The sequence below is a fragment of the Bombus flavifrons genome, chromosome 13, assembly GCF_040668555.2.
Source record: "Bombus flavifrons isolate JBK064 chromosome 13, iyBomFlav1_principal, whole genome shotgun sequence".
Lineage (NCBI taxonomy): Eukaryota > Metazoa > Arthropoda > Insecta > Hymenoptera > Apidae > Bombus > Bombus flavifrons.
Window position 1 is genome coordinate 5945253 of NC_138454.1, and position 20462 is coordinate 5965714.

Consider the following 20462-nt stretch of genomic DNA (forward strand, 5'->3'; position numbering starts at 1 on the left):
GTGTATGCTATGCTTGCACAATGTAAATGCGCCATTCCATATAACTAAAACATGATTTGTCGCTTACGAATCTATTCATTATTGCGTTTCATGATTAAAATCCGTTAAATTCTAAGAAATTTGAATTTGTTTATATACATTATCTTTACATTTGTACTTTATTTATGTATATAGTGTAATTGTTAAAAGCATTTAATTACTGTAGTACATTATATGAAGTAAGAATGGATAAAATAAGTAAAAAGCAACTTGTGGTATAAATTATAATGTGAAAGATATAATATTTTGATACATTAATACTCAATTCAGAATTAAAAATAATGCCTATTACATCTAGTTCAACAGTGGGTGTAAATTAAATTTTGTAATATATAAAGAGTCTACATAAATTATATACATGATTACATATTTTCTTTCAGGGTAAATCCAAAGTTAAGCGACCACAGTCAAAAAGGATGACAGAATATTCAACATGTTCAAAATTACTATCAAACAGTGTACATAAAAAAGGTAATTTCGCTATAATATAATTTTCGTACATAAATCAAATAGTCCAACTAATTAAGTTTTTATTTCATAGACTATGAAAGGCCTCAACCAATTAAAATTGCAAAATTGCTTCGTCTACCTGAACATGTAAAAGGCATTCCTCAAGACAGTGGTACATATATATATTCTGTCCTTAATCTTTTTTATGTAAGTGTTATATATTCATAAAAATAAACGAATTTCAGTACGTAAAAGAACACAACCAGAAAGATTGGGTGCACTTTCAAACAAAAAAAATATAAGGGCAAATGTGGAACAAAGTGGTTAGTATATATTAGTATCTTTAATCAAATATTTATAATAACATATAATTCTATTTTTGTTAGGTATTCAAATTGAATCCTCTAAGAAGCATGTACGTAGATTTCTTAATTTTAATGGTACTCCTATTAATGCTACAAAAAATAACAATGAAAATAAAACTCAACCAGATAAATCTGAGCAGTTTCATCATAAGATTTCTAAACCAATAAAGAAAAGAAGTTTATTACTACCACCAAATGCTATAAAAGATAAATATTTAGAAAAATGTAATGTGAATATAACTAGGCAGTCAACAATATATGAAATATCAAGAGAAATAGATGAAATAAACACTGACTCTAAAAATGAAAATAAAATCACAAGTGAATCCTTAGCTGTTAATATTAATTCCGCAGTACCATCTAAGAATAGGCAAATATATAATGAACAGAAAATTGTTCAATGTTCTAATCATTCAAAACCAAATTCTATTGATATAAATCATGTACAACTTTTGGAAACATTGCATGTAGCATTAAAATCCTCTCAACAAATAATAACAAATAATGAGAATCAGGTGTTTACACAAAATAATTCAATACATGAGAAATTTATTCCAAACAAGAGTGCTTTAAAATGTGACATATCATCAAAACCAAAAGAAACAGATAACTGTATTCAAAATTTATATAATGATATTGAAGATATAAAATTAGTGGCTTCTGAAAATTGTACAGATGTGGAATCATCTGAGATGATCTGTATAAATAAAGATAAAATTATTCAATTGGAACATGACTTAAAAGATTTATTAAAAGAAACAGAGGAAAGGATAACTAAATTAAGATCAGTGTTAACACATGTCACAGAATTACTTGTAAAAGATAGAGATATTACTTCTGATATTGAGAATAGAAGTAATAAAATGATGGACAAAGGAGTTCAAGTAGAAACTTGTTGCAAATCAGTACAATATTCAGAAGAACAGTTGAAGACACCTATTACACATATACCACAAATTACAGTAATAAACAAAAAGGATTCAAATGAAAGTAAATCAACTGCAAATGATGAAAATAAAGAAAATGACAGAGGTTTCAATATAAGAAGAATGTCTGATACTGCAGTAGCAGATGGAAGTTTTCTAGAATTAGAAAATCAACTTAATATTATGCACGCAAAACCTATTCAGAATTACTTATCTAAACCAAAGACTCCTAAAATTCTAAAAAAATGTAAGCAGAATCGATCACTCAGAGAATATATGGCTTTAAAGTCAAATATAAATTTTTTAGAAACTCCAGATGGTAAAAAGTTCAGATCTTTATGCCAAGTAGATAGCATAGACAAATCTGTTAATGTATCATATATATCAAATAAACTGCTCACGGATCTTCAGAATTTATACTCTGAATCACCAGATTCTTAAATATGAATTTCTTTACTTAATGATATTGAATTGAAAGATATTGATAAATATATGTATTTAATTTATATACAAACGCTATACAATAATCTAATATATTATATGTAGTACAATTATGATTAGTTAATGTAAGTTTTATAATTGTGTATGTGTATGTTAATGTGTGCATGTTTAAATTTTAATGAAAAAATTGTTCCAAATTTACATAAAAAATTTAAATATAAAATAAATATATGTATATTTTTTATTAAATAGAAATTAATAAATATATTTTCGTGTATTTATTAAAATACCAATTTTAACAAGAAAATTGAAGTTATCATTCAAATTTAACTTCATAGATTTTATATAAATTACAAATATAAGTATAAAATAAAATTTCTTATAATATTGTTAAAAATATATAAGTTTTTGAAATACATGTAAAAAGAATATTTAATATAACGTAAAAATGGAATAGGTTAGAATAAAATAATGTAAGCAAAAGTGTATCGTATGATTGCATATCTTTTAGGATGCTCGATCAATGGTGCCACTACCTCAAGCTAGCTTGGGATGATTTCTGTCACAGTGAAATCATTAAATATATAATGACATCCAAATTAGGAATTCTTATTTCTAAATTGGTTTTCGATGTTATTATTTTTAAAAGAACCTGTGCATTATGTTACGCCTTTTAAATTTCTCATAACAAGTCTAACTACCGTATTTTAACGAAATAAAGGTAAAGAGAATGGCTCGGCCAAAGCATAGAGTTAACACGGATATATGCGCTGATTGCGGAGCACTCGGTAAATGCATTCTTTTCTTTTAATGATTTATTTCACATACGATCTTTATTAAATATATTTAATTTCTTACTAATATTGTGTAATCACATGTTAATAAAAAATTGTTTTCAAATTGATTAATTAATTGATTGACTAATTACATTTTCTATATACTTTTTCACATGTCTATGTTATATAAGGTAACTAATTTATGTATCAGAAAATTATATTTTATTGATAATTTTGATATAATTACCGAATTTTATAATGTATATTATATTAACTTTGAGAAAAAATCATTGTTATTTGTGATTTTATTCATGTAATTTCTTTCTATTTATTACAATTTTTATTTATATTTTATCATAAAAATTACATGGAAATAAATTTTAAAATTGCTTTTAGAACCAGGATGGGCTTCATTGAACAGAGCAATTTTATTATGTGATGACTGTTGTGGTGTACATCGTAGCCTTGGTCGTCATATATCTCAAATAAAATCACTTCATAAGAGCATTTGGCATGCAAACCTTCTTAATGTTAGTAAAGATAAGTACAAATATAGTCAGAAAGTTTCTAATTTAAAAAATAATGATTATTAACTTATAGATGGTACATACATTGAATGATAATGGAGCAAACAGTATTTGGGAACATTCCCTTTTAGATCCTAGTAATTCGAAAATTAGTAGAAGAAAGCCTCAAGCTAAGGATCCACTACAGTTAGTATAAAATATTTTATAACAAAATATGAGATATAAAATTTTAATAGTGATTAAATTATTTTTATAGCCCAACAAAAGCTGATTTTATTAAATCAAAACATCAACATTTAGCATTCATATTACGTCCAAATAAAGAAGAATGTTGTAGCGAAGAAGAATTAAGTAGACAGTTGCATAGTAGTGTTCGTACGAGTAATTTAGAAACTTCTTTAAGATTACTTGCACAAGGTGCTAATCCAAGTTATTTTTACAAGGTAGTTTTAAACAAACCATTATTATGCAGTTTAATGGTAGAAACATATCATACAATATTTTATTTTACAGGAAAAGGGTACAACACCTTTACATGTAGCTGCTAGAGCTGGTCAAGCTTTGCAATTAGAGCTTTTAATAGCTAATGGTGGTAATCCTAGCATAATTGATTCAAATGGGCAGACACCTGCTGAAATTGCCAAGTATGTAACTATTAGGTTTTATCAATACCACCTACTGACAAAATTCGCAATTACTTAGTTGCCAACCCAATATATGCATACGCTTATTTTGCATATGAAGAAACATTACTTATATATGATTGTCATATTTTGTTATTTAGAATGGCAGGACATATGGACTTATCTGACCGTCTAATTGAATGCATGTATGAATTAACAGATAGACTAACATCCTTTATATGTTCACGTAAACCAAACCATAGACTGGATGAGCATATAATTATACCTGAATGTACATTATTATTGGAACAAAGTGATCTGTGTTTAGAAGGAAGGAATAAGTTACAAATGGTAAGTGTACTTTATCAAAGTATAAATATATTTATTATATGAACCTCCTTTTTTTAGTTATCGAATCATTTGTTGGAAGAATTGGCAATGGATATTTATGATGAAGTAGATCGTCGAGAAAATGAAGAAAGTAAGGACATAATTGCATTATATAAATCATTTCCAGAAATGAATAGATTAGCATCTGAAAATAATTCTACATTATTTATAATTTTAAAGTTTTATATGTAGTTTTTTGTAATATACGAATATATGTATATTCATATATATAACTGATTTTATAGAAATTAAGTATACACAAAACAAACATTACATTAATTCATGTTTTCTCATATATTATGCTATTAATATGCATGCTTTTTTTATTGCATCATTTTGAAGGAGAGGTGAGTTGAATTTAAAAGTTTTAATTTTATTTTAATATATGCATGATTTGAATAATAAAATAATTGTTATAAGTACAAATTATATTTTAATTACTTGATAATTGACAATATTAATTATTTTTTACTTTATGTTCTTGAAATAGTTTGGTTTGCATCTGCATCTTTACCAGAAAAATGTACAGTGCCTTTTCTACCAGTGAACCCACAGCTATCATCAACAAGAAATCAAGGTAGACAAAAACTAGCAAGATTTACACCAAAGGAGTTTGCTACACTTATTATAGATTTTCTCATTGAGGCTCGCAGAAGACATATGCTTGCAAATAATGCACCATTACAAGGTTTGTAAGAAATTGTATAAATTAATTTCTTTAATTTATTCATTGTATCAACATGTGTAGTATTTCTAGATCCAGCTATTTCTATACTTCGTAAAGAGCAACATGGAAAGTATGGATCACAAATGTCTGATGATGAACCATTGTATGATAGTGTTGCTTCTGATGATGATTATGCATTGACATCATCTGACAATGCAGTGCCTGAATATTCCGCACAGTTTAAAATGGATAACGAGGTACATATTAAATTAACTTTAATTAATTAAATTAAATTACTTTAACATAAAGTTAAAAAAGTAGTTATAAATACGGAAAGTATGGTATAAGATATAAAAAAGATGGACAATAAGTTACATGCTAAAAATAGATAAAATTGTATGGTAACGTATTAAAGGTACCAGCTCTAGTAACGAAAAGAAGAATAAGGAATCGGCTAAGTACATGGCTCTTCTGTAGACAGTGCTATTAGGCAAGTGCACAGGTCTGTTAGTGCATGTGCAGCCTTTGCCAGAGAATGCTATATAGTTCACTAAAATTTATAACATGATCATACTGATTATGTGTTTTGTTTTGTAACAACCATATAACTTCTAAAAGTTCTCTCTTTCTTTTTTTACTTTTTTCTTGGCATAGAAGTGAAATTTCATTGTGTATGTTAAAATGTTATTACAGGAAGCTTTTGCACCATTAGCTAAGGGACTTCCATCTGTCGTTGAAGTTTTAAAAAAACAATTAACTCTCTCCGAATCTACTATCAAGGATCTCCGTGAGCAAATTCGTACTCTGCAGAGTACTGTAGAGCAACTGACACATGAAAATAATGAACTGAAGCAAATGATTCATGTAAGATAAATATTTAATATCTTTATAATATATTGCAAATTAAAATCTGATGTACAAAAAATATAGGTAAAAGAATCTACTGATGGAGTTATTAATGGTCATGTTAGTGGAGAACAAGAGCCAGAACTAGAACCAGTGCTTGATATAAAAACATCTCTTAATAGGAGCAATCAACGTCCTGCGTCTATGTATGAAACACGAGAAGGTTTGCGAAAACCAAATTCGTGGTCAACGTCTATTTGTCAGGTAATAATTTGATGAAAATTTCTTTGATTTATGTTTCTTAATCTTATTGTATAAAATTTGATTGATACAGGCAAAACGAGATTCAGAGACAATATCTCGCAACAACACACAAAGTTTATGGGAATGCGGTGCTCCTAATCTTCCCCCTAGTGAGGAAGTTACTCGAAGAACTGAACAAGTTACAAGAAGAATTCAGGAACTGTGGATGGCCATGCAAGATCCAAAACAACGAGAAGCTTTTGTACCTTGTGCAGAAAGAATTCGTGTTGCTGTTGCTGAACTCACAGCTATATTTCCCCAAGTAAGATGTGCATTTCTTCTTTAAATGTAAACATAAATTTATATTAAACACATTTAAATTATGTTGTAGAATCCTATTGAGGAAAACATCAGATCTGCTCTGCGACAATTAAATGGTAATACAGGTAGACTTCAAGCAGAATGTTCTGGTCTTCAGAGATGTACTAGTGATATAGAACATATGGACAGATGCCTTCAGCAAGTACGTTCATGTGCTTATGATATTGCCAAAGCAACAAAGCTTCTTGTTACCCAATTTTAAACGTAACAGATCAAAGGCAAAGTATTACAAATTAAATAATTCTTTCATATTTGATGTATATAAATTGTACAGACGCTTAATATCCTAATACTCAAAATCATCACAGATTAATACATTGAATAAGTATTCGTCTTATATTACATAACAATAATTTGTTGTCTAATATTCTTATTTTTATTATAATGTAAATAAGAAGCAAATTTTAACACATGAATATTCTTATAGTTTGTTAAATCGTATAAAACATGACACGTTTCAAGATTCGATATAATATTTACGTAACTTTTAATGTATGATAAAGACTGAATAGCCATGAACCAATGAATTTTATTAATATGCAATTTTAGTTTCTATACTTGGTTTTACAAATATACTTTCTGCTCATATAAGCTGGCATATAAGAAACAATTATAAATGTGAAAAAATGTATTGCATCCGTGTGATTAAAAAAAGTATTAAGTGCAATACCAAAAGATTTAAAGTATCTTAAAGTTATTGTTAAAACCAGGTAAAAATTTTGTGCATTTTTAGTGCCAATAAAAAAATTATTTTGCGATATCACTAAATAATTATTTACCATAAAAATGTATAATTAAAAGATTAATTAATAAAAATGTGTTTTTATTGATAACTTATAAGTGATGAAATATTTATAAATAATCCATTTTGTACGTTTAAATATTATATTCTATTATATGTATAAAAAACCAGCTTATATTAAAGCATTACAAATAAGTGAGAATTTTGTCGCCAGTAAAAGAAGAAATGTTTTACTATTATTATTATTATTATTATTACTATTAATGTGATCAATACATATGTAATAATGAAAGTTTATATTGATAATGCATTAATTATTTTACTTCGGGTATTTTCATCAAGAATTGCTCTTACTGTATTATTGGTATTAAGAATATATGTTTAATAGTTAAATAAAATTTAAATATATTATCGTTGATGCAAACTACATGATATATTTACTGGCAAATATAATTATTAAATTGAAATCGTTTTTAAATACTTTTATTTATCCAAAGACTAATGTTTCATATTTATATTAAAATTAATAACTGCTGTGTAATGATAGTTTAAAGTGCATGAATCATCATTATTTCTTATAACATAATCGTTTACATTTTTTGACTTCAGAATATTCATTTGGCGCGATGCGTTTTAAAATGAACAATAAAATCATCTTACATATTGTAAATGTTTCTATAGACTAACCCTTATTTATATGATAAATGATTGTACTTTACAATATGGAGAGTGTATAGATTATACAACCTATCATAATTTATTTGATATTATTTTAATTATTTCTTAAATTTTATTCTTTTTTTTATATTTTAGTCTTAATAGAAAAAAATGAGATTTAATAACAATTATTTTCCAATGTGATATATATTTCTCATGGAAATGACTAAAACATAAGTTCTCAACTATTACATATGATATTAAAATTGATTATAGTTTTAATGATATTAAAGATTTAATATTAAAGATCATTATAGTCAATTACTGTCACCTTGTGAAGGATAAATAATATCAACATTGTATTAAGAAAAAATTAAAATTTAATGGAAATGAACCTTAAAAAAGTAATTGTCTAGTGAATTTTGTAGGCCAATGATTCACAAGCGTTTTCGCGCTACCTGTTATGAAATCTTCGACGGATGATACAAAAACACGTGTTCTTTACACTTTAGCTGACAAAGTTTTGAGTAATTCGGGTAAATTTAAGAAAGTTTAGGTGGGTAGGTAAAAGAAAGTGAACAGGCGTGAAGCAAGGATAGTTTTAAGTAAGTCAATCGGTAGAATCGGAAAGTTTATGTGGATGATTGAAGGGAAAGTAGTGAAGCAGGAGAGCGGCCATTTTATGTTAGTATGACGTAGAGGCTGGGTGTAGCTTCGCGTTCAACCGTCCGTGTTCTTTGGAAAAGGCGAGAAAATCTGAATTCTGATGCTGGGGTCGAGGTAAATGCACGTACCACGCACTGAACGTGTGAACCGTAAATTAAGCCGAAGGAAAGTAAGGAAATTAGTTAAATAAGGAAGTACAGGCGTCGTGAAAGAGCGAGCATGAGCGAAGAAAGCAATCCGCGAACGCTCTATGTGGGAAATCTAGACACTTCGGTGTCGGAGGAACTATTGTGCGCACTTTTTTCACAAATAGGTGCAGTTAAAGGATGCAAGATTATACGAGAACCAGGGAACGATCCATATGCATTCGTCGAATTTACGAATCATCAATGCGCGGCTACAGCGCTAGCCGCCATGAACAAGCGATCCTTCCTGAATAAGGAAATGAAGGTTAACTGGGCAACGAGCCCTGGAAATCAGCCGAAGTTGGACACAAGTAATCATCATCACATATTTGTCGGTGACCTGTCGCCAGAAATCGAAACACAAACTTTGAAAGAAGCATTCGCGCCTTTTGGCGAAATTAGCAATTGTAGAATTGTCCGCGATCCACAAACTATGAAAAGTAAAGGATATGCTTTTGTATCATTTGTCAAAAAGTCTGAAGCTGAGGCAGCGATAGCAGCTATGAATGGTCAGTGGCTTGGATCTAGAAGCATCAGGACAAATTGGTCGACTAGAAAACCGCCACCACCAAGATCCGAAAGGCCACGACATTCAAATAATAGTAAACCTAACTATGAAGAGGTATGTCTCAAATTTCAATAGTGGTCACCTATCAATTTCCTTACTCTTGTGTCTAATTAAGATCTATAGAAGTTACATATAGCTCACTTGTTGACAACATTAATAATTTTGTTTATTTTCTAATTTGTGTATATTATCATTAATAGGTATATAACCAAAGTAGTCCAACTAATTGCACAGTATACTGTGGAGGTTTTACAAATGGCATTACAGATGACCTGATAACCAAAACATTTTCTCCCTTTGGTACTATACAAGATATAAGAGTATTTAAGGATAAAGGATATGCATTCATAAAATTTACTACTAAGGAAGCTGCAACACATGCCATAGAATCAACACATAACACAGAAATTAATGGTAGCATTGTTAAATGTTTCTGGGGAAAAGAAAATGGAGATCCGAATAGTGTGGGCCCAAATGCAAATCACCAAGCTCAACAGGTTATTTTAATGCATATATTTTTTATTTTAATGATCCATATCTCTTTTCTTTAACAAATTAAAAAAATAATAAATATTAAAATATATATTGTCTTTTTTGTTTAATAGGTTACAGCTGGGGCTGGACAATATGCATATGGATATGGCCAACAAATGAGTTACTGGTATCCTCAAGGATATCCACAAATGCAAGGTCAATTTTTACAGCCTGCTCAGTACTATGGTCAATATTATGGACAACAGGCTCAATATATGAATAGCATGCGAATGCCTGCTCCTGGTGCAGGTACATGGCAACCAGCACAAGCGACCGCCGCACCGCCGACTGCAACTGCACCATTGCCACCAGGTCAGCAACCTGCAATGGTAACATATACCATGCCACAATACCCCACACAATGAAACTGATCATTGATCAACATCAACTAATTGTTACATATGATACATTTGCCCTTGGGGCGTTTGCAAAATCTGTTCTGTCATATACCTATTCCAACAAGTTTATTGGTATTTTGACTGCAGCATCATATGTACAATTTTTCCAGTTGTACTTCGATTGAAGTATTATACAAAAAGAAATTCCAAAATTTGGTTGTATCAATATTGATTGGTATTATATTTCAAAAGACTTTATGAAAAGTTCAAAGTGATATATATATATTGAATATATACACTGAGATATTTAAATATACATCTTTCTTGTATGTTTTCCTTGCCAAACAATAGAAACATATACCATTGTAACGAATACAAATATATCTTGCAATTTTCATTAAAAAAGGAAATATCATAGCAGTCAATCCATCAGTGTAATATAACAATTTTTTCAAGACGATTTTTATGCTGTTGAATAAGGTATATTTCTGAACTTAAAATTGCAGCCCCTTGATGGATGAGCCCTGCATTCGTTGTGCTGCGTAAGGTGTACGTATGTATGCGAACATTGCGTTGTTATATTTTTAATATTTTTGCCACAATTACCAATCTTTAGTTTATTTCAAATCATTAATGAACAGAGATAAATGTTCATTTATGGTAAACACAAAGTATGACATTGAACATAGTATAAGATAGGGATTATAGGTAGACACGGCGCCTGTGATGTAGCTAGATTTGGATGCATGCTTTAACGTGTGCAGGGCCCTTATTAAAGTAAACTATGCGAGTGGATAAACGAGTTGTAAACTTTTCTCGTTTTGTGATATTTATCGTCGGTGGTAAATGTACAAAAAACATTCTTATAACAAATTTTAAAAAAATACTTCTGGAAGTGTCAAAAATGAAATATTTTACGCTGAATTTAACTTAATTGAATATACTTTGTTATACTGCTTAGTGACTCCTCTCCATTTGTACAAAGAAATAGCGAATCTTGATGTAATTATTACAATGTAATTTAAGTATAATGGTAATGATAATGGTGAACACTTCCGCTAAGAGTTGGAGTCACTATTGTTCTACCTTTATTGATTTGTATATCAATAGTTGAAATTATGTTCCTTTAAATATGTTGTAAAATATTCAGTTCTTTTCTTGTAATAATTATTATATCAATTGACAATCACATTTGATGTTATCTGATATTTTGACATTATTGCAATTATCACATGGCACGATACATATGCCTTCGTGTCTTCCAATTACTATACAGGTGAAAATTATTGCATAACTTTAATATTTTCAATTTTCAATAAAGTTAGGTTTAATATTTATTTATTACGTTTTTTAAGAATTTATCATTTTCATTCTGATTATTTCTTGAAAACTTATTTTCCAAAATACGTTTCATTAAGTTAATAAATAAACAATAAACAAATTAGAGTGAGTTAGAGTAAAATTTATCGATACTTCGCTTCACCACCGACGATAATAAGCCATAAACCTTTCAAAACCAATTTGTATAAAGTCAGTACTGAATGTAATAACAGAAGAAACATAAAATCGAATATAGCAATGATTGACTGCGATAAGTGATATCGAACTATGGAGAGCCAATTTAAGAAAAAAAACTTGTCTATGGATTAATAATAATCAGTGAACCGATGGAAGACATAAAAAAAAATGTTATATAAAAAGTAATTTAGGTACAGTAGGGTGCGAAGCCCTTGAAGATGCTTAGGATAATGTTATCTTATAATAAAAACAAATTGTCCTTTGAATGAAAAAAAAGGAATAAATATTTAAAATACACAATATTTTGTATTATTTCATAGCCCACGTTATTATAAAATATAAAGTTATGAAATAATAACAAAAGTGACTTTTTAAATTTATAAGAAACGTAGTACCTTCGTTTATAACTGGTTAAATGTAAAAATAATATAATAAGTTTTTTAAGTACATACAAGGTAATTTTATTTTACAGCCGACATACTTTTACAATAATTGTTTACGTTAACCGAGCATATTTTTTTCTGCAAACTATCTCGTCAAGCACTTAAAACACTTGATGACTTATGTAGAAGATATAATTCTGACTGATTTTTTGACACAATAAAATTTAACGTTAAGTACAATGTTTGCGATTTATTGAAGGAAACACAACTTCTGTATAAAAGGGGCGTCCTTATGTTCGATTTAAACGGAAAACATTACGCTGGTTATACCATTACTATAAAATAAAAATATTTCTTTGGTGAATATTATAGCAATGTCAAGTTAGAATATTTTAATACTTTAATTAAAACTGAATTCGCTAATACTGTGAATAATTTAATTAATTTTCACGTGAAAATTGCGAGCATTCCTTTTCTAAAATGAAATGCGCTAGAATAATTTGTACTGTACACTTTATTACACAATACATGCGTTCCTCGATCTCGATCACACGGCGGCAAAATACTAAGTAGGATATCTTGTATTTTTGTACAATAAGTGACACTATACTATTCAGTTACATTCGAAAATTACTATTTAATTGCATGATGTCACTGAGTATATAGATGTTAATTAAATATGTATTTGTTAATTGTTTCATTAAGCGAACTAGGATATAATATATTAAAAGAAGGAGTTGCTCAACGAAAATTTTAGTTTGCAATCTACAATTATAATCTGTCTACCTTGTTCTACATATTTTTTTACGTAATTTATGATATTGTTGAGAAATATAGATTTGGCATTTAATCAAAGTATAATTGAAAAAAGATCTATGAAAAACATCATTCACGAAATAAAAATAAATTTTGTAAGTTTTATGTTACGTTTTATCAAATCAGTTACTACTTATTTTGCAAACATCACTATCATTTTAGTAAAATTGCATATTAGTGCATATTAAAAGTGGTTTGAAATATCTTAAAATCAATTTTATGTGGTTATCAAAATAACTTTTATCCTTTTGTAATATCGAGAAAAAGAGGGTTGAAACTTACAATTAAGGAAACATAATTCGTGCAGTCATGCACAGACATTTCTTATAATTAATTCACATTTGATTACTTTTAATTTACGCAGCAATAATTAATATTAGCATTATTATTTGCTTATATTCTTAAGAAATTTCCTATTACAAGTTTTTATAAAAGTAGCAAAATAACTTAATTGAGGCTGAGCGTGTTTTTAACATGGAAGGCCAGGGTTGTAAATAGAGATATACCCATATTGATAACAGTCTGTTGTGCAAGATCATCGATAAAATTCGGGCAAAAATATTTTACTTATGCTTACCATAAATTATTTAACGCCGAAAAACTTTACATATAACCAAAACTTCAATACAGTTCATATTATACTTTTGCAACATAAATGGTTTTAACATTGACTTAACATCAAGTTCATAATTTTTTCAATCAAAATTCATTTCATACAGCATTCAGCAATACATATTGAACTTAATACATCTATATTGATATAATGCTGAGATTGAACTTTGACATTATTTGTAACTTTAGTTATGTTCGTATATTCAATAATAAAGAGGTGCGCAACTTTGCGCAAGTGCAAATTTATACTTTGTACAACTATTACCATTTTTCTATCAGTGCATCAGTCGTAACTGATATTAAAAATTGTAACAAGTGAAACGGGCAATCCTTGTTTCATTACATGACAAAAATTAAAAAGAAATTTTTAACATCATTTTACGTAATATGCTATGCATAGATTATACTATACTACATGGGTCAGTATTAACTAGTGATCACACAAGAGAAGCTTCGAACTCGTTGCATTATCGTTATTGAAAAGCAAGGATTGTAACGAGTTATAAGGTGAAGAAATAATTACTCCACGCTTCTCTTATAAGCAAATACATGTACGTCGAGTAAAATTAGGAAGTTCTTATTAACTAATTTCAAATTGAAACAATATCAGACTAGTATCGAAGTTTAGTATTATGGTTTTGCAATAAATGTGTTTTTAAATCAGTGATTATATCGTACAAGCACAATCACCTTTTAGTTGAGCATTTGAAGCAGTAGATGAATATCAAAAACTTTTATATATCCAACTTCCTTTTGTAGCATACCTTTATCATAACATTAATTTTTTACTGATAATATTTACCTATAAATAATAAATATTTTTAATTTCACGAAGTTCAAATATATAATTCCAGTTCGTTGTCTCATAGAAATCTCATCAAATCAAGAATTGATATATATTTTGATAAGCATAATACCCCCTGTTAAAAGATCTTAATTATATAATTTCATTTTAACAATTATCAAACGAATATCTGAAATGTTACCAAACATAACATGAATAATATTTTCCCCCAATATGTTATACAATATGCAATTTGTTATTTTTACAAAACTCACGTGCCTAAAACGATTTTATCTGCATACTTTACTTTTAGCACGTGCTTGTGCAAAACCAAGATATTCATTCATTTTTATGTTTACTTGATAACATAATTATAGCAGTAGTTAATCCTTTACACCGAATTACAGTAATTGTTTTATTATCTGATTGGACGTGAGCTGTTTCATATGCAAATACAGTCTTCCTGCTAACATTATTCAAATCAATTGTGCTTGAATGGTAATTAAGTATTTACATTACTCTTTTTATTATAAAGTGCATATTGTAATTGCTAATTGTAGAATTACATTCTTCTTTGCATTATTAGAATAATTTATACTAAACTTATTAGCGCATAACCGTATAACAAGAAAGTAAATAATAATAAATTAATGTTCATGATTTACCAAAATATGAAATAAAAAGTTACCAAAATCTACATAGACAGTATAACTACAAACATTGGAATTCTAATATCAACATCTTTAGAGTGTAGTAATATAAGTATGAAGTAATATCAACTTAAACTTAAATCTATAATACCTGATTGCTGGATGGAGTATAGAATGTATCATATATGTAATATAAAGCTAGTAATATTACAGTGTTACTGCTGTAATATGATTTAAAAAACAGTACTTAGCAAGAGTGCCTTTTGCAATATCATAACATTTTCTTTTTGTATATAGATGTCATTTATAAATTAGCTTAGAAAATGTAAAAGCTGATATATTTACACTCTGTAATAATTAATATCGCAGAAAATCATTTTTGTTGTATTTTCCGTCATTAAGTTCCTTTTTTCTTTTTTTTTAAGAATGTGCCGATATTTTAGTGTAACTTATTTTCCAGCCTTGTGCATCAACTAATTCTTAAAAATCATAGACTTACGTCACCATATTCGAAGCTCCACTTTTCATAAGCTGCTAAACTTGCAGGTGACACTGATCTACGAATTCTTTTAAGCGAATCACGAAAATCTTGCATTGTAATATTACGTACGGAATTAAGGTCCAATTCCTTTACTTGATCTGGATTAAGTTCTGTACAATATTAATACATCTTTTTTACAAACTTTACGATATATTTTTTATACATACTTAATAATGATTAATTTATTTGTTAGACTATCTGGTCAAAATCTTTCATATCCATTCAGTCTAAGTAAGCATAATGGAAAATGTGTAATAGAAACTTTATATTTTATCTTACCTCTAATAGGGCCAAGTGCTGCATCCTTTGCTAAACCCGTTAAATCGCTTCCAGAATAGCCCTGGGTTAAAACTGCCATCTCATTTAGCTCTTCTGGTGTTAAAGGATCATTATGTTTAGCTAAAAGTCGCTTCAGTAACATAATTCTTGTTCGTAGATCTGGCAACGTAACATATACTCGCTTTGTGAATCTCCTTAATGCAGCTTCATCCAATTCTTGAGGTCTATTTGTAGCAGCCATAACTAATACCCTTTCTTCTGGATTACATGGCAAACCATCAAATTCAACTAAAAATTCCGTCTTCAATCGCCTATGTAATAATTGTTAATTAGATAAATATTGATCATTTTAAATAAATGTCAAAACTTGAACAGATCTACCGTGAAGCTTCATGTTCATTATCTCTACGTTCACTTAACAACGAATCCACTTCGTCAACAAAGATCACAGATGGCTGTAATTCTCGCGCTATAGCAAAAAGAGCTCGTACTAGCTTTTCTCCTTCTCCAACATATTTCGATGTAAGACTAGCAGCAGATATTGAAAAAAATGTAGCGTTGCACTGGGTAGCCACAGCGCGTGCAAGCAATGTCTTTCCATTTCCTGGTGGTCCAAATAATAATAAACCTCTTGCTGGTGTTCGTAAGCCAGTAAATAATTCTGGTCTTAATGAAGGCAAGATGACTATCTCTTGTAATGCTTGCTTTGCAGTCTGTTTTATAAAAGAAAATATAAAATTGTAAGTTTATCTACTATATTATGCATTTTTCCTTATTTAACAATTTATAGATATAATAGCTACAGACTTCTTGACCAGCAATGTCCTCCCAATGTACTGCTGCACCTCCTTCTAAAATCTCATCTAAAATTACTTGTGCAAGTTTCGGATCTACACCTTTCAAAAGAGGTACTTTTCTTGTAGGTGTTCCTCTATTACTGTTTGATGTAGTTGGTGTTCCTGGTCTCCTAACAGGTGAACCATTTCCAGGTACTGATAATTGTCTTTTTACAGAAGGTGGTGTAGATGATGGTTTAATAGGTGTAACTCTATGACAAGATTGTACTGGTGTTGAGCGTCCCATGCTGCGTGGTAATGTTTGACTTTTGCTTATAACTGTCCCCACTCTTTTTCCAGGAACAGATAATTTTCTTCCAGATGCTATAACAACATAAAACAAATAATACCCAAATAATAAACACATAAAAATGAAACTATTAGTACTTTTAAATATGAATCTCTGTTAACTCTATTATATAGAACTATTACAAGGAATAAAATACAAGACAAACGCTTTGCAATGAAAGAAGTAATTATTAATAATTTCAATCAATATAAAAAGAATTAAATATATTTGTCAAACTAGTATGCATGTGATATAATTAAACTACATTTATAATACATATGTAATATATGATTAAAATATTAAGAGCATACATTACATTGTTAATATTTCATATATATAAAATATTTTATATTGTTAAAAAGTCATATACAGTAGTGAACAAATGATATTTGAGCACTAAATATGAGATTACAAAATAAATATAAAAATGTTTTTTAGAATATAAATGTAACAAATACTTTTTAGACTATTCTAATGTGTTTTTCAAATAAAACTTTAAATGTTTATATGAAGCATACATTCATGCACATAAACTAATTTGTCTTCTTAATTCATTGTTTCATATAAAGTATATATACACATGCACATAGTATCATATGTGTGTGTGTGTGTGTAGTCTCATACATACCTACATATAAATAATTCTATTTCTTTTTAAATTACTTCATTCTAAATTCAGATAAATATATTACATTACAAAGTGTGGCAAAACTATGTTAATCATAGCAAATAATATAACATGCTTGCATTTATTACTTGTTGTATTACATCAAAAACTAATAATAGATGCATGTGTTAACAATGGAATAGAAACAACAGTTTTACAGAAGCAATTATCAAATTTACATTCAAAATCTGCATTGTAAGCCCAAAACTTCAGACAAACAGTACCTTCAGAATGGGCAGAATAGTTTTTTGGTGAACGTGGCCTTAACTTGGGAATTTGGGTACATGTATTCTGCCCTATGTTCACTGTTTGTGTACTGTTTGTGTTTTTAGTATGATTTGTATTTAAAGAAGATCGAGTTGTTTGTAATGTGTGTATATTGCGTCGGACCCTCAGGTTCTTTCCTGGATGTTCGTTGTCCATTTTATTTCCAGGAGCACGATATTCATTGCAGATATCCAGTTTTTTCAGCTCACACACACTCACTACAAAAAGGAAAAACATTCTCTGCCATGCTGCAGTAGGCTAAATAGCTAAGTACAGTTTGAACCCATAAATTTCGTTAACTTTTGTCCAAATTGTAAACTATATAATTAGTACTTAGATTTGAAATGAATGCTCAGATGGCTGTTAGGAACGCTACTATATGAAGTTTGGCTACTAATTTGTACATAAAAATTTGCGTCGCTTATGAAAAAAACATATTGTGCCAAAAATGAAACCATTAAAAAAAGGGATAACGCGCGCATGCATACACGCACGAGTACATTCACGCATAAATACTCTCGCGCAGACACACACATACACACAGATGCACACATACGCGTGAACAATATAGAACAATTAACACATGAGCATGCTAAATACATAAATATTGTATTATTCTTAAGCTGTACCATAACTTTATTTAAGAATACTTTATAATTATAAAAAAAATTTATAAATAAGTGATATATAATTTTGTTAATGCGAGTGGAACAGCTTAAGAAATGTGCCATGTATTTAAAATATTTGTTTACAAACCAAGAAAATCAAGTCTATCCTTTGCCATTGCCAAATTAGTGCGCATTTTATCATGAAGTCTTTGTGCATGCTCCCATACTTCTCCTCGTCCACCATTACATTCTACAGCTATTCCTTTTTCTAATTCTCCAATTCCCTTCTTATAAAGTTCAATTGCCATTTCTTTCTGGCCTAATAAAAGTAGTATTGAAAATGAAATATCAAAAAGAAGCAAATTATAAGAAACAGATAATCTAGATATATCTAAGAATACCTTCATTATCTTCGTCAATCTTAAGTGCTTTACTAATAAATTCAAAAGCCCTACGATGATGATGTTTTTGTTTTGCAAGTAATGGGTCTCCAGGGCCAGGACCAACCTGCCTTCTAGGCACTTGCGACATTCCCTCGTTCTCAGTTTGCCCAGGATTATTTAAATTATTATTTAAATTTTCACTAGACTTTTGACCAACTACGATCTCTAGCTGGCAGGTCTGCTTGCAAGCTTGTCTTCGTTGAATCAGCTGAGATGTAGATGTATATAAGTACTTAAATACCACAAATAACTGATAAAGAAGTGTCCTCAGAACATTGAACAGCAGTATCAAAGGAAAAGAAACAATATAGAGATTACGTTTGTGTACTGACGGCTGAGGGGTGTCGAGAAAGCGATGATTATGATGGTAATGATTATGGTGATGATTATTGCAGTTAATGGTTGTTGTTGTTTTATCACTATTTTCATTCTTCGTCACGCATAACTTTTTCGGCGACTTTGTGCCATACTTCCGAATTGGACGCCCGCCATCACTGTAAGACATTTCCTATCGCAAATTTTTGAATTCGTATATTCGTATGCTACAAAATACACACTTATTATCGCCAAATACAGGTTGAGTTAAACATTCTGACATTCCCAATGTTGCATAAATGTTGAAAATGAAAGACGATTTTCAAGTTGTCTTAGATCATCTTCTTAAAAAACATTTCGGAAGCTCAACAACTTAATCTTCCTAGAAACAGTTGCAGATTGAAGACGACGATTGTTTTCACTGGCGATTTGGCGAACGAGATAAAAGAAAAGAACGACAAGATTCGGAATTCCGTGGTGTTTGGGATTGGTAAATCATGAACGAAATAGAATGGTCCGCGATCTTCTTCAGCATCGCTTGTTTTGATTCACATTTAACTCGGAACATCAACGTGTAATATGGATTTACAAACATCAACAAACGTTGTTTTACAAAATCGTGTATACAAAAATATATACATAGAGAATCTTGTATTACATACATGCACCTCTGTATTTACTTCGTTTAGTATGTGTTCTACATTCCACACGAGATAGATTACTTTATGCACTTGCGCTCTTTATCGGATTCTCTTGCACATGCGTGTATTTGTATATCCTTAATAATCCTGCTCAAACAATCTTTGATTCTATATATATATATATATATATATTTTATTTTTACTCGTTCGTTATTTCATTTATAAAGAATTTTAAGGTTTGCCCAGCGAATAGGTAATGGGATTTTTTTTATATTTATGAATGCATTTGCATATATATGTACTTCTAAGATGCAACTTTCATAATATACAATAAAAATATGTAGCACTAAAGAATTATCATTTTTTTTAATTCTTTGATTCTTTTAATTTTTAAACATATGAAGTTACAAAAAATAATATTTATAATATGTACATATATATACATATAT

At 29.1% G+C, this 20462-nt stretch overlaps 4 protein-coding genes across 13 annotated transcripts; 3 read left to right on the plus strand and 1 right to left on the minus strand.

The window, feature by feature from the left end:
• The first annotated feature begins 87 nt into the window (after positions 1-87).
• LOC138186229 (nuclease SbcCD subunit C) lies at positions 88-2861 on the plus strand. Of its 2 annotated transcripts, XR_011174843.1 has the most exons (6): positions 88-344; positions 420-510; positions 581-661; positions 735-812; positions 876-2346; positions 2733-2861. XR_011174843.1 is itself a non-coding variant. In XM_069125850.1 (5 exons), the coding sequence occupies exons 1-5, from the start codon at positions 321-323 to the stop codon at positions 2219-2221; spliced, it is 1620 nt and encodes a 539-aa protein (XP_068981951.1). In that variant the 5' UTR covers positions 88-320; the 3' UTR covers positions 2222-2407. The 2 variants fall into 2 exon arrangements, 1 of the variants encoding a protein (XP_068981951.1); XM_069125850.1 differs by lacking the exon at positions 2733-2861 and having other exon boundaries at positions 876-2407.
• A 6-nt stretch (positions 2862-2867) lies between these two features.
• Positions 2868-7567, plus strand: Git (ARF GTPase-activating protein GIT1). Of its 2 annotated transcripts, none has more exons than XM_069125840.1 (13): positions 2868-3009; positions 3394-3527; positions 3598-3710; positions 3781-3967; positions 4038-4168; positions 4309-4498; positions 4556-4628; positions 5028-5225; positions 5286-5461; positions 5898-6068; positions 6135-6314; positions 6385-6615; positions 6685-7567. In XM_069125840.1, exons 1-13 carry the CDS (start codon positions 2952-2954, stop codon positions 6874-6876), a joined length of 2034 nt encoding a protein of 677 aa, XP_068981941.1. In that variant the 5' UTR covers positions 2868-2951; the 3' UTR covers positions 6877-7567. The 2 variants fall into 2 exon arrangements, with proteins under 2 accessions (XP_068981941.1, XP_068981942.1); XM_069125841.1 differs by having other exon boundaries at positions 5295-5461.
• Positions 7568-8521: 954 nt separating this feature from the next.
• Rox8 (TIA1 cytotoxic granule associated RNA binding protein Rox8) lies at positions 8522-12182 on the plus strand. The gene is made up of 3 exons (XM_069125852.1): positions 8522-9546; positions 9693-9989; positions 10098-12182. Exons 1-3 carry the CDS (start codon positions 8959-8961, stop codon positions 10389-10391), a joined length of 1179 nt encoding a protein of 392 aa, XP_068981953.1. The 5' UTR covers positions 8522-8958; the 3' UTR covers positions 10392-12182.
• Positions 12183-12318: 136 nt separating this feature from the next.
• spas (spastin) lies at positions 12319-20162 on the minus strand. 8 transcript variants are annotated; one of them, XM_069125836.1, is made up of 9 exons: positions 19615-20162; positions 19376-19565; positions 19016-19265; positions 18763-18933; positions 17964-18224; positions 16755-17107; positions 16329-16660; positions 15948-16258; positions 12319-15778 (listed from the first exon to the last, which is right to left on the minus strand). In XM_069125836.1, the coding sequence occupies exons 2-9, from the start codon at positions 19484-19486 to the stop codon at positions 15615-15617; spliced, it is 1953 nt and encodes a 650-aa protein (XP_068981937.1). In that variant the 5' UTR covers positions 19487-19565; positions 19615-20162; the 3' UTR covers positions 12319-15614. The 8 variants fall into 8 exon arrangements, 6 of the variants coding, with proteins under 6 accessions (XP_068981937.1, XP_068981935.1, XP_068981936.1 ...); XR_011174841.1 differs by having other exon boundaries at positions 12319-14495; positions 14757-15778; positions 19016-20161; XR_011174840.1 differs by having other exon boundaries at positions 12319-14667; positions 14757-15778; positions 19016-20161.
• Positions 20163-20462: the final 300 nt, after the last annotated feature.